General features: G+C 40.3%; 1 protein-coding gene and 1 non-coding gene across 2 annotated transcripts; both read left to right on the plus strand.

Annotated features, from left to right (window-relative positions):
* The first annotated feature begins 1,488 nt into the window (after nt 1–1,488).
* TENT5B (terminal nucleotidyltransferase 5B) lies at nt 1,489–12,788 on the plus strand. The gene is made up of 2 exons (XM_030217993.1): nt 1,489–2,156; nt 10,208–12,788. Exons 1-2 carry the CDS (start codon nt 1,986–1,988, stop codon nt 11,228–11,230), a joined length of 1,194 nt encoding a protein of 397 aa, XP_030073853.1. The 5' UTR covers nt 1,489–1,985; the 3' UTR covers nt 11,231–12,788.
* LOC115481269 lies at nt 3,914–4,022 on the plus strand. The gene has a single exon (XR_003943925.1). It is a non-coding gene; the product is annotated as a U6 spliceosomal RNA (small nuclear RNA).
* Nucleotides 12,789–13,038: the final 250 nt, after the last annotated feature.

Below are 13,038 nucleotides of genomic sequence, written 5' to 3' on the forward strand. Positions count from 1 at the left end.
AGGGGATAGTATATAGTGTTGATGGTAAAACTAGACATTATGGTCGAAAGGGTTGGTCGCTGTGCAGTCTTGAATGTGGGTCTTCAGTAGAATTATACTGCCTAGAATACAATAAATGGACTTTACAAAAGTTGGACTTTTCTGATCTGGGTCAGCTGGCAACATCGTCTTGCAGAAGTCACTCATATTAACAATGCAAGGAGCCATCTAGTATCAAATCAGGAAGTATTTTTAATGGGAAATTTAATCCTCCTGGTTTGGTTCCCATTAGGAGCAAGAGGCAAGATGTTAATTCCTATATTTTATGTTTCTCAGTGTGTTTTTTTTCTAGTGAAAAAGGTGCTGGTACTCAAATGCCAGGCCACCCTTCAGGGGTGGGGTGATCACTAGGGATCCACCCCACAATAGCCAGACTCCCTGCAACCAGTCAGAATCTATGACAAGACAGAATTGGTGTGTAGAGCCTAAGCCCTATCACTAAAACTTGGGTTCCATGGGTCAGTTTTAGCAGACAATGGAAAAGGTGCCAGTACTCAGTACCCCCAAGTACCCCCTCAAAAAAAGCCCTGATGTTTTTTTCAGGGAGGCTTTGACCAGTCCTGGTTTTAAACTTTAATCTCAATGCAGTGTAGTAGCTGTAGTCCATTGAAATCAGTGTTGCAGATCTCATGGTGCACTGGGATTGGAGGTAGGCAGAAATCCAGAATTGGCCAAAAAGTCTCACTCCTGGAATGGGTAATTTGGCAGCTCTGCCAATATTACAATGTGACCTAACAGACTTTAATCAGGCTGGGGGAGGGAAAGAAGGAACTTAAAAAAAATAATCCAATTTAACTGGTCTGATAGGCTAAAATTTCCAAATTACACATTTCAGGGCGCCTGTAGCCACTACTGAGGAACACTAAAAACGAAAATCCTGAGCGAATGGACTCTTTTAGGTGTGGCCCAAGATACGAATAATCCGAGTGCATGAGTTTTCCTGATCCTGAACACCATGCGATCCTTCCACAGGTACACATACTTGACAGCAAAATGAATGTAAAAAAAAACACCATATTCTTAATTGAAGAATAATTTGTTGTAACTAGATGACTATTTTAAGCATTAAGTTTAGCCAGAGTGAAAAGAGATCTGCTAGTAGTCCTGGATTAATGCCACCCCATTCCTGCAGCGGCCTTTAAATTGAAAGGCACGTCAACTAACCAATCATAGTCGGGATTCCTTTGCAAGGCGGGAAGGCTCCTCAATACAAGAACAAATAAGAAGCTGGCCTAGAAGGGATGGACGCAAGAGAACCAATCACAGAGAAACTCCGCTTTCCAATGACGCACATGGAAAGTGGGCGGGTATTAAAGATACCGGCGTTTCATCCCTCCGTCGAGGATCTGTCCAATTCGACTTAACGCTTTGACGCTGGTAGGCGGGAAAAGAGGTACGGACAGCCGGGACAACCAATTAAGATTGTGAGACCCGTTTTATATAAGACTTGCTGAGCGGCAGAATATAGCAGAGCAGTCGTAAGGGGGTCGTGACGGTTGACAGGGCGAGGAGCACATGGCATTTAACTTACCTTAGGCTTTTTCTTTTGCTATAATTTTTATGAGAAAAGCTCTTCACGGTTCGCTGTAACAAGAAAAGAATCGAAAGCCCAGCAGCGACGTTCTCTCGAAACTTTCTGACAGAAAAGTTTACGCTTTTTTTCTCGTTCGCTCGTAGCTTCTTCTTTTTTTTGTTTCAGTTTGAGCTTGCCGAGAATCGTTCTTTTATTTTGTAAAAGAAAAGACGCTTACAGTCAGTCCTTCAGCGAATTTTTTTTTTCCTCTCTGCGAAGACGTTGAGTGCGCGAGGGGGGCGTGTGCGTACTGCTGTGTGTGCGAGAGAGTGAAGGAGTGCGCGCGCTCGCTCGCGACTGTGTGTGGCCACAGCTGTCCCCACCACCAGGCCCCCCCTCCTCCTTCTCCTCCTCCGCTGTCAGTTTCGTCACCATGACGTCAGTGCCGCCGTCGCAGGTACCCCTGGAAGAACCCTCGCGCCGTTTCAGCGTGCTCTCCTGGCCGCAGGTGCGGAGGCTGGATGCTATCCTGAATGAGAGCGTGCCCGTGCATGGCCGCGGCAACTTCCCCACGCTCAGCGTGCGCCCTCGGCAGATCGTGCAGGTGGGTGTTGGAAGTGAGGAGGGGGGAGGGCTGAGCTGGGGAATCTCTGATGGAGTTTTGGTGGGGACTATAGGAGCTGATTCTGTGGGTTCTGAGCAACCCCAATATTGAGAAAATTCTACGTACGTGTCTACTACTACTATTTAGCATTTCTATAGCGCTACAAGGCGTACGCAGCGCTGCACAGACATAGAAGAAAGACAGTCCCTGCTCAAAGAGCTATGTAATAAAAGTGAGCCAAGTATAGGACAATCAAGCCATTGTGACATCACTGATGAGGTTGGCTCTTATTGGTGGACTGAGGCATTATGACATCACAATATCAGCTCTGGTTACAAGAGACTACTACTACTACTATTTAGCATTTCTATAGCGCTACAAGGCATACGCAGCGCTGCACAGACAGAAGAAAGACAGTCCCTGCTCAAAGAGCTTACAATCTAATAGACAAAAATAAAGTAATCAAATCAATTAATGTGTACAATTAAGTGTACAATTAATGTGTCCAGGGAGGGGTTGTTTTCACTGGGCTTAGCACCCTCCCCCCTCCTATGGTGGGGACTGAAACTTAGAAATGAGGCTGAGATCTTGCAGGCCCGCTGAAAAGGACAGGCACCTAGGCTAGTTCAGTTGCCTTCTAGGAGGGGCTTGCTTAACACAGCTTCTTGCGCCCTTTTTATTGGGCTCTTGGTGGCTTGTTAATATGCTAGTTTAATTGGTTTTCCAAAACTTCCCAGTTTCTGTTTTGTACTTTAAAGATATACTTTAGAAAGAACGTCTGGTCTTCAGCTGTTGACTAAAGATCTGTGTGTGGAGGCTTAGCAAATTTAACTTTGCTCCACACACTGTGCTCTGCATTTTAATACTTCATTACTACTATAGTGGGCTTTAATTAAACACACAGCTTATTGTTACATTTCCCCAATACTAAAAATGTTAGGCTGCGGTAAACTGATAAGCACTTTTCTAGCCTGATTCTTATTCTGCTGGGTCATAGTTACATAAATGTCAGCAGAAAATAACCACGTGGTCCACTTAAGCCCTTTTTGTGCCTAATCACTGTTCTGTCATCCTATCCTTGTGTATCCCCTGCATGCTTCTACTATTCTAGAGTTTGTAACAGTTGCTGGAAGTTAGGTATGTGTCACCATGTCTAGTTTTTTTTTTCACGTCCATTTAGTGCTTCCTCTCCCTAAGTTTAATAGAAAAAAAAAATCAAAGAAATTGAGACTATGGTAACAAGTATATATAAGTATTTGGTATTGAATTACATGTACATCTTCTAAAGTTGGTATAATGCATAAAGTGTCTAGTAATGGTTCAGAAATGACCAGTCACTTCCAAAGAAAATACTTTTATCTTGAGGGGGAAAAGGCTTATAGCACTGGGCTTTTGTTAGGTTGGTTATAAATAGTGCTTTCACTTACAAAACCTCTTTTAGTGCGTTGTCTTTTTAATCACTTTGCTGATCTGTGTGTTTTCTGCTGATGCACCTGGTTATGTAAATTGGGGCTAGGGCTTATGACCAGACGTCTAGGCCCAAAAGCCTCTGCTCCACTCCCATCTTTTGTAGAAACGTTAACCTTCTAAAACATAACACTTTTTGCACATAAAACCACTTTCATGCTGTATTTAAAGACAGCTCACAGGGATACATTAGCCTTTCTCTATATGGAGTTTCTGCTGGACTTCAAAAACATTGGTTCTTGGGGGAGAAGAGAGCTTATGACAGGCTACAGTAAAAAGCGGTAAGTATTGTGCTCACTTTAGCAGCGCATATACTAAACAGTTGGAATGCTACTGTGAAGATTAGCGTGGCATCTGTGCAAGGATGACAAGCAAACTTGTGAAGCATTCCATATTTTTGTTTCTGGTTCCATGTTTTGTTCCTAGCATGGTATTCTTTGATAGTCACGCAAGAGAATTTTAAACTTAAAAAAAAAAAACATGGCAAAACCAAAAGTAAGTATATGCAAACTGATTGCTCTTTAAAATTCTGTATTTGTTTTTCCATCCCTTGGGCTCTACCTGGCTGATCTTAAATAGCCAAGAAACTGACTACACCCCTGAATTGTTCTATTCACACCCAGCTTATGTGGGAGATGTCTTCTCTTTGGAGTTGTACTCTTGACTAGTTTCTGTAAAGAATTAGCCTTGATGTGAAAAAGTGCATTAGATTTTCACTTGTGATGGAGCTTTAGCATGAATCAAATTTGTTCAAAATAAACAATGAACATAGTGCATCCATAAAAAGGAGAATATAATGGTCTTAAAAGGCCATTGTCTTGTTCTTTGCCCTGTATGAGTAACTTGTACACACTGGCTTGGCCCTGCAATGAATCTGCGTAGATGGCAGACTCCTTTGTAAAGACTACTTGGGTATTTAAAAGCAGAAAATAACAGGCAACATATTCAACCACTTTATCTGGTATTTTGCTGTTATCATAGTAAATATGAGCTGCACTGCAGGACAGGACTGACTATTTAAATATAGCTTGTTATGCAAGTCTTAACTCTAAATGAAATGGAAGGGAGAGGAATGCTGAATCAGAAGCCAGTAGTAACCTCAGTGCTGCATAGCTTCCCATTTGTCTTACACAAGCACATTTTCCTTCCTTATGTATTTCAAAGTCCATATGTCGGTTCTTCTCAAACTGAATCATTAACACTTTAATACCCAGTAAATGAACAGCTATCTGTATGCAGTCATTCACCTGCTTCTCTAGGACATCTAAAGTTGCCATTTTATAGCTTTAAATAAGGAACTTCCATCTTGCACATGTCAGAATGGTCAGACTTTGCATCTGCAACAATCACATGTCTAATGCCAATTTAAGTAGTTCTAATCTTATCTTCAGAAATACATGCTTTTTCAAAAGCCGATGTGTATCTAGGCATATACTACCAGGGCAGGTGACAGAATATATAACTTTCTACGTATGTGTTAATGGAAAACACTGCAGTAATGGAGCTTATAATAATTCCAATAACTAACCTTCAAGCTTGTCTGTAATAAGTTTTGCACAAGCTGCAAGTTTGTCCCTGGATCTGGTTTTTTGATTTTGAAATCTGGCTGCATGATGTGCGTAGAACTGTTGGAAGTGGGCAAGTGTTAATCAATGTAACTTGCCCTACATCATATTTAGTCCCAGGCTGTAGAACCTGTAGCATTTTTCCATGCCCATCTTATACCAATGATCATAACTAGTATTTAAAGAAATAGGTTTATCACCTTATTGGGTTTTAATTTTGCCAAAGAATTTCTGCCTTTGCAGCATTTCTTCAGTTTAGTTTTATCACATCATACTGTAAATGTGGTGTCGCAGCTTTTGAACTCGAAGTATGGATAAGTGGCAGGAGTTCTTATCAAGATAAAGACCCTATTATACAAATATGAGCAGTAGTGAGTTAAAATGGTATATAATTAAATTGTTCAAAGGATTCCTAAAGGCGTCGCCACTTTAAATTTGTAAATGATAGCATGTCTGGAGAAGGTAATTACATTAAAATGCTGTTTCATAACTGCATTTTTATACATGTAGTCATACCACCATAGTCTCTAATCCTGTGAGACCTCTTTAAAAGGATTCACTTTCGTATTTGATTAAACTCCCATGGGACCTTTCTCCATCCATCACTAACCTGTTGCCTAGTGTAATAGGATAAGTGGTACTCAAATGTTAATTTTGTAGATTAAATCTGACCAACATTGATATATTGCTTATTGCAGGAAAATGTTATATAATTCCCCTATGCTTTAACTTCAGTGCATACTATTATTATTATTATTATTACTAGTATTTGTATAGCGCTACCAGACGCATGCGGCGCTGAACACCTGACACATGTTTTATTTTGTTTGATTTCTATTGATAACCTTAAGAGTGGACTAACACGGCTACCACACTCCTCTACTTGTGATAAAGGAAAAAGTTAACTTAAAATTGCTAAAGTGGCTGTCCTGAAATTATTGGCAACATTTTGCCAAAACTCTTAACGTTTTCTCTGTATCCTTCTATGCTCTCAGGCTTCCCACAATTGCTTGTATAAATAACTGCAACTAAGCCTCTGAGTAAACTAGATGTTGGTTTAGCTTGATGCTTGGCATCTTTTATGCTATCCTCGGTGCCTTAGGCCTGAGAGGTACAGCTTTCAAGTTTCTGCTACAGGTTTGTAAGCCATACATATTGCATGAAATAGGCAATAACATAGCTTATGAAACATGCATAAAATTTTAAGTGTCACTACTAAACAGTGTAGACTAATGCCTGAAAGTCATGGCTCACCTATGACACTTTTCTTTATGCCCATCAATCACATGTAAGTCACTTCTTCTGTAGAGCAGCTAAGTACTGTTTGGGATAGCTTTAAACATACTTATTTATGCTATACACATCCGTGGGTGTGTTCAGTGAGATTGTCCATATTCAAGGCTACTGACAAGCTGCCCACCCAGTGCGCGAACCTTTTGAGTTTGGTGTAATTACACCAACCTTTCTGGAGGCACCCCAGCCAGTCAGGTTTTCAGGATATCCACAATAAATATTCGTGACTGAGGTTTGCATTCACTACCTCCACTGCAATCAAATCTCATGAATATTCATCGTAGGTATCCTGAAAACTTGACTGGCAGGTGCCTCTAGATCCAGGTTTGGGAACCACTGGTTTAGTGGTTTTACCTGTGTAACCTGTAGCTTGTGATTTTTTTTTTTTTCCCCCTGTTAGTCTTTCCTAACATGTAGATGTGCCAGTTCAAGCCCATGAACTACCATGCACTGTCCTGACATAAGCTTGAATGTTTGCAGGCATTTAAAACTTAAATTAGCTCATTAAGATGGCTAGAGAAATGGAGACTAGCATGAGCATTTCTTGTGTAACTCTGGCCAAACGGTGCTGCCTGCCTAGAATGCAGCTTTAAATAATTCAGTAGGGGCTAGCGATTCTATTGTCTAAACTGCTTTTTTGGAACTTCTCATCTACATGGAACAAGGTTAAGGTTACTAAACATAATCTTAAAGGAATCCTGTTCGGAAGGAATGGATCCTCAGAAGCTTAGCTGAGATTGGGTGGCGGGGCTGGTGGTTGGGAGGTGGGCCTTGTTCTGGGCAGACTTCTACGGTCTGTGCCCTGAAAATGGCAGAAACAAATCAAAGTCAGGTATACACATAAAGTAGCACATATGAGTTTAAATTGTTGGCAGACTAGATGGACGGTGCAGGTCTTTTTCTGCCGTCATCTACTATGTTACTATGTAAATGAAAGTTGTTGATACTTATCTGTTTATGTTCTGACAGATAATACATATCAATGATAGGATGATGAGCTTGCTTGTGTTCTGTTAAGCATTATTGCATTCCTTTATATTTTTTTTCCTTAGTTTTAATATCTGAATGACATTCAGTGGTCCTGAAATATTGCATAAAAAACAAGGCAAAACCTCTGTGGGAGAATCTTCTTTGATCTGCTCAGTTTCAATTAATGTAGAAAAAAAAATTCTGGTTTCTTGAAATCCTTTTGGAAAAACCTTTCCTTCACTCTCCAGTCAGTAAATCAGTTTCTAGCTTTTTGTATAGGTAGCAGGTTGCACCCAGGCTACCTTGGTATTAAATCAATATACTGGAAGTTAGTGTGCAATAAAGCACTCAAGACTATGGAGACGTCTTCTTGAACTAGTAAGTGTTACCTCTTAATCTATCCTTAACATTGAACTTTGAACACACAGGCTGGTTTTAAATTTTAATGCCAGCGAGTGTTAACTACTCAATCTGATTTACAGATTGCGAGAGTCCCATTATGGAGGGTTTAAAAATTTTGCTTTTGATATATTAATCCAGCTGTTACTATACCAATTAAAAACTTAAATTCATGCTGTAAATGTTCCCTCCACCCCCCCCCCCCCCCCCCCCAAACACCTTGGCAGTGGTGCAGCTAGAATTTGAAGTACATGATACATAAGAGTAGCTTTTGTACCGGCTTATGGCTGAGCGCCCCCAAATGATAGCCTGTTACTTTCCGAATATGGCATGGGAATTTAACTTGAACTTGATTAGACTTGGCTAGTAGCTGACACACTGTTAGAACAAATCCCCTTTTCGGGGTTTAATTTTAAAAAGTGAAAAAGCCCTAATGAAATGTTAACATTTCACATGATAAATTGACTTTATGTTCCAACGTTTTTTATTGATAGTTGGAAATGTGTGCTTATTTACTAACAGGCAAATTTATAATACAAGATGCAGATGCGTGATCTTCTTAAACAGAGAAACTGTCTACCATCAAACTTTTCTTCTATTTTCTCCCCCCTCCCCCCCATCTTCCCTCTTACAAATCACAACTTCTTATATATATATATAACTCAGTTTATAAATTGCAGAAACCATAAATTGACTTTAATATCATTCATGGAATAAGTATAGTTATATGGGGTGGGGTTTTTTTTGTTGTTGCACAGGGAGGAACAATTTAACTCTTGGGGCCCTATTCATTCAAGCGTACTGTTCAGTATGCATTAAAGCCTGTTAGCAGAAAAGTGATGCACATTACATGAAAGAAAAGGTGTCAGTAACTGGACAAATTCTACTGGTACATGTGTAACCAATGGAAGTTCATCTTAGACTTCATCTAAGTCTGGCACACATGATTCAGATGGCTATTTAAATGAAATGCTAGAAACTAAACTGAAGGGTGTGCCTTTATGCTGGATTAAAACTGCTGAAGTAATGCCTGTGAAATTAGATGCTGTTCGGTGGCAAAGCCCTAATGTTGGGAGTTACTGGGAAGGAACATACAAGTCATGGCAGGGAGTTGTATGCAGGGGACAATCAGTGTATCAGCAACAGCTTTGGCCTTTTTGGCCAAGGAGGGTTTCATGAGTCTTTGCAAGATTGCATTGAACTTTATTTTGGCTGTTGAAATTTTTATTACATGAATTTTGGTTTACCTTATAGAATTCTTCTCCAAGCCCTCTTAGCTAAAACTTATGCTGCAGATAATGTTTTTGTCTTAACAAGTTTGGTGTAGGCCTAATCGTGTAATGGAACTTTTCCTATGGCAAATTCTTCAAACTTGCATGACAAGGAAACGAGAAATTTTAAAATCAATTTTTTTTTTTTTTTTTTAAACCCACCTAAAATTTAACTTTAAAATTAGCAGCAGCCCTGAAACAACAAGACAGATCTTAAAACAGATTGAAGTTCAACATCCCTATTTTTTCCATTCATAGTCCTATTAAACCTTATTTCAGGATTAATTCTTGCTACATTGCCAACTTCATAAAGTGAGAACTATAGAAATTTTATATTGCCACCAAGTATATTAAACTGTTGCAGGTTATAAAACTGCACACTAACTTCATAGACAAGAGAAACTTGTTTGTATTGCAAAAGAGGTTTTTTAAAATAGCTTTCTGCTGACATTAAGTGCTCTTAACACTGTTCTGAAAAGCTACACACTGTTCTGTTCTCTATTGAGTAGCCAGAGCTGGTCCTACCAGTAGGCATCCACTTAGGGCAGCAGGTACTCGGGGGAGTGGATGATATGGTGCTGGCACAGCACTTGGATACAACTGCCCGCATGACTGTGGGCCTTTTGACACAAGATTTGCTACATCTGCCCCTTCCCCATAGGAAGCCTTCATCAGGGGTAGGATGCAGCAGTTTGTTCTGGTACTCAAAGGCCCTAAACAGCCTTCTTTTGATGGCGATGCGGTGGTGGGAGTGGGGAAGACTGATATACTGGACTATAGGGAAGGGAAGCATGTAGGTATTAGGTGCTCGCAGGACAGAATCGTGGGGTAATTATGGTGGTCAGATCTTGCTAGGGGTCCTTGCAAGGTTTTCAGTAGGTATGTGTATTCATTTAAATGAGACTAATGGTTCTTTTTGTCCATTACAATTCTAGTCTGGTGTACAGCAGGCCTAACCTGCAGAAATCGTTTGGTTCTTATTCATTTTCTGATTGCTTTAATCTACTTATTTTTTTTGGCAGTGTTTTGAAAATGTTTTATGGAGACTTCTACAGTTTGTCCTATAACTGAGGTTTTCTTTTCATAGGTGGTTCGCAGCTGTTTGGAGGCCAATGGCATCGCTGTTCATAATGTGAGGCTCAATGGTTCTGCAGCCAGCCATGTACTCCATCACAACAGTGGACTGGGTTACAAGGATCTTGATCTCATTTTTGCAGTGGATCTTAAGAGTGAAGATGCATTTCAGATGGTGAAAGATGTGGTCTTGGACTGCCTTCTGGATTTCCTGCCAGAAGGAGTTAACAAGGATAAGATCACTCCTATGACTTTGAAAGAAGCCTATGTACAGAAACTTGTAAAAGTGTGCACAGACACAGATCGTTGGAGCCTTATTTCTCTTTCCAACAACAGTGGGAAGAATGTAGAGCTCAAATTTGTGGACTCGCTAAGAAGGCAGTTTGAGTTCAGTGTGGATTCCTTCCAGATTATTTTGGACTCTCTGTTGCTGTTTAGTGAGTGTTCAGAAAATCCCATGTCAGAAAACTTCCACCCTACAGTCACTGGGGAAAGCGTTTATGGGGACTTTGAGGAAGCAATGGATCATCTAAAAAATCGGATCATTGCCACCCGAAATCCTGAAGAGATTCGAGGTGGTGGGCTCCTGAAATATTGTAACCTCCTTGTGAGAGGATTTAAACCAAATTCTGAGGCAGACATGAAGGCTTTGCAGAGGTATATGTGCTCCAGGTACTTCATAGACTTTCCTGATATTGGAGAGCAACAGAGAAAACTGGAGTGCTACCTGCAGAATCACTTTGTAGGAATGGAGAGCAAAAGGTATGACTGCCTAATGACCCTGCACAGAGTGGTAAATGAAAGTACAGTCTGCTTAATGGGGCATGAAAGGAGACAAACACTTAATCTCATTGCCATGCTAGCCATCACGGTCCTATCTGAGCAAAGTATTATCCCTGCAGCAACTAATGTGACGTGTTACTACCAACCAGCACCGTATGTCAATGAAATAAGTTTCAACAACTATTACGTTACTCATGTGCAGCCCTTTCTACCATGCAACCGCTCCTACCCAACATGGCTACCTTGTAACTGAGCCCAGTGGCCACCATGCACAGTTGGTCTAGGTTTTGGTTCAGGAAAAATTTTCCCAAGCTGCCATAAGTAAAACCAATGGAAACATCTTCTCCCTTAAAGATCACTGGTCATGTGACTATTGAAAGAAATTCCTCTATATGCTGATTATAGAGCAACCCAAGCAACTTCCATAAAGAATCATTTGCCTCAAAGATGATTGGGGAAAAGGGGAGGGATTAATAGATTGCGAGATGACAAACTGACCCCTGACCTAAATTCATTTGACTGTCTTCAGCATGTGGACTTCAGAGGATGTTGGTGCATGAAAAGGATTTTTTTTTTTGAACTTGAGAAGCTGCCAGTGGTAGATCATGTTTTTGAAGGACCAAATTAAATAACTTTGTCTTTTTAACCAAAAAAAAAAAAGTTCCTGTAACAGTTAACACAAAGCAAGTTGTATTAGGGTGCTTTTTTTTTTTTTTTTAAACTATACCAGCCCGTCAGGATGTCTCTAATGTTAAGTGTTTAATGTGGGGGACAGTAATTGTCAAAACCATTTCTATTTAAAATGAGACCTTGGTAGTGAGCTAAAGTTCATGGATCAGATGGGCCTGAAAATTCCAAATGGTCTTAATATGCAAGATAATCTGCTGGTTCTACTTCAGCTGTAGACGGGTATCTTGTTTCCAGTGTGGAAGCCACCTGCATTGTTAAAATAATGCTAGAGGACCTTAAGTTAAAGTAAATCCAGAGTGTTGTTTCTTTTCAGTAAGACAGTGTGCTTGTGTGGTGAGCAATGACAGTTCATGCCAGCTAGCATTAGTGTAGCCTAACTGGCGTACAAGCCACCTGCTCAAAGTGAAGTTAGGTTCTTCCATTACCTCTACCAAATCCAATCAAATCAACCTATCTGAATACACGATCACTGTTACCAGCAGTCAACACATTTAAAGGATGGATGACTTGCAAACTTCTTGTTAATATACTTGTACCACAGTAACTGAGTTGGGGAGGGGGAAGAGGTCCCCACAGGTTCTTTCCACTATTTACGAAGGTTGAATTCTGGTCCTACACAGGACCTGCTCGAAGGACCAGTGGATTTGTCTAAACCAGTGCTTTGGATCTTGTTGAAGCAAGTCTGTGTTAGGTTTTTGATTGTAAAGTAAGCTTTGGGAGTATCAAGAGGTGTGTCATTTACATTTAATATTTGATTGGGGCTTGGGTGTAACTTCATTATGCACTGACTTTGAAGTTGCTGTATCAAAGAAGCAGAACTAGTTATGCTCCAATTTTAATTTGATAGCGTTTTTCTTTTAAACTGTACCTGCTGTTCTCCCCGAATCCCTGTGTTGGACTTCATCCATTATCTTTGTTTTAGGGGATGAATAACGGGTTTAACTGTCCTTGGAGTAAATGTTGTTACTTGTAATGTAAGTATTAAAACCTTTGATAAATGTATGTATAGGCAATCCTGGGAGTGGCAGCCTCCAAGTTATTTTTGTAAAGGTACAGGGTGATGGAAGAAACTGACTAGCCAAAGAGCTTGGATTTACTTGATTAAAATACCAGCAGTGATACTCAAGTGTCTTGTCTTTCTTTATATATATATATATATATATATATTTTATTTATTTAGATTTTGCTTACACCTTTTTCAGTAGTAGCTCAAGGTGAGTTACATTCAGGTACTCTGGATATTTCTCTATCCCAGGAGAGCTCACAATCTTAAGTTTGTACCTGAGGCAATGGAGGGTTAAGTGACTTGGCCAAGATCACAGGGCGCAGTAGCGGGATTTGAACCGGCCACCTCTGGATTTCAAGACAGGT

Source organism: Microcaecilia unicolor, chromosome 11 (genome assembly GCF_901765095.1).
Source record: "Microcaecilia unicolor chromosome 11, aMicUni1.1, whole genome shotgun sequence".
Lineage (NCBI taxonomy): Eukaryota > Metazoa > Chordata > Amphibia > Gymnophiona > Siphonopidae > Microcaecilia > Microcaecilia unicolor.

What these genes read in the sequence shown, in the direction of transcription:
- TENT5B (XM_030217993.1), top strand. Translation starts at nt 1,986, where the DNA reads ATGACGTCAGTGCCGCCGTCGCAGGTACCCCTGGAAGAACCCTCGCGC. An exon ending in GCCCTCGGCAGATCGTGCAG is followed by an intron (nt 2,157 to 10,207) that starts GTGGGTGTTGGA and finishes TTCTTTTCATAG; the next exon opens with GTGGTTCGCAGCTGTTTGGA.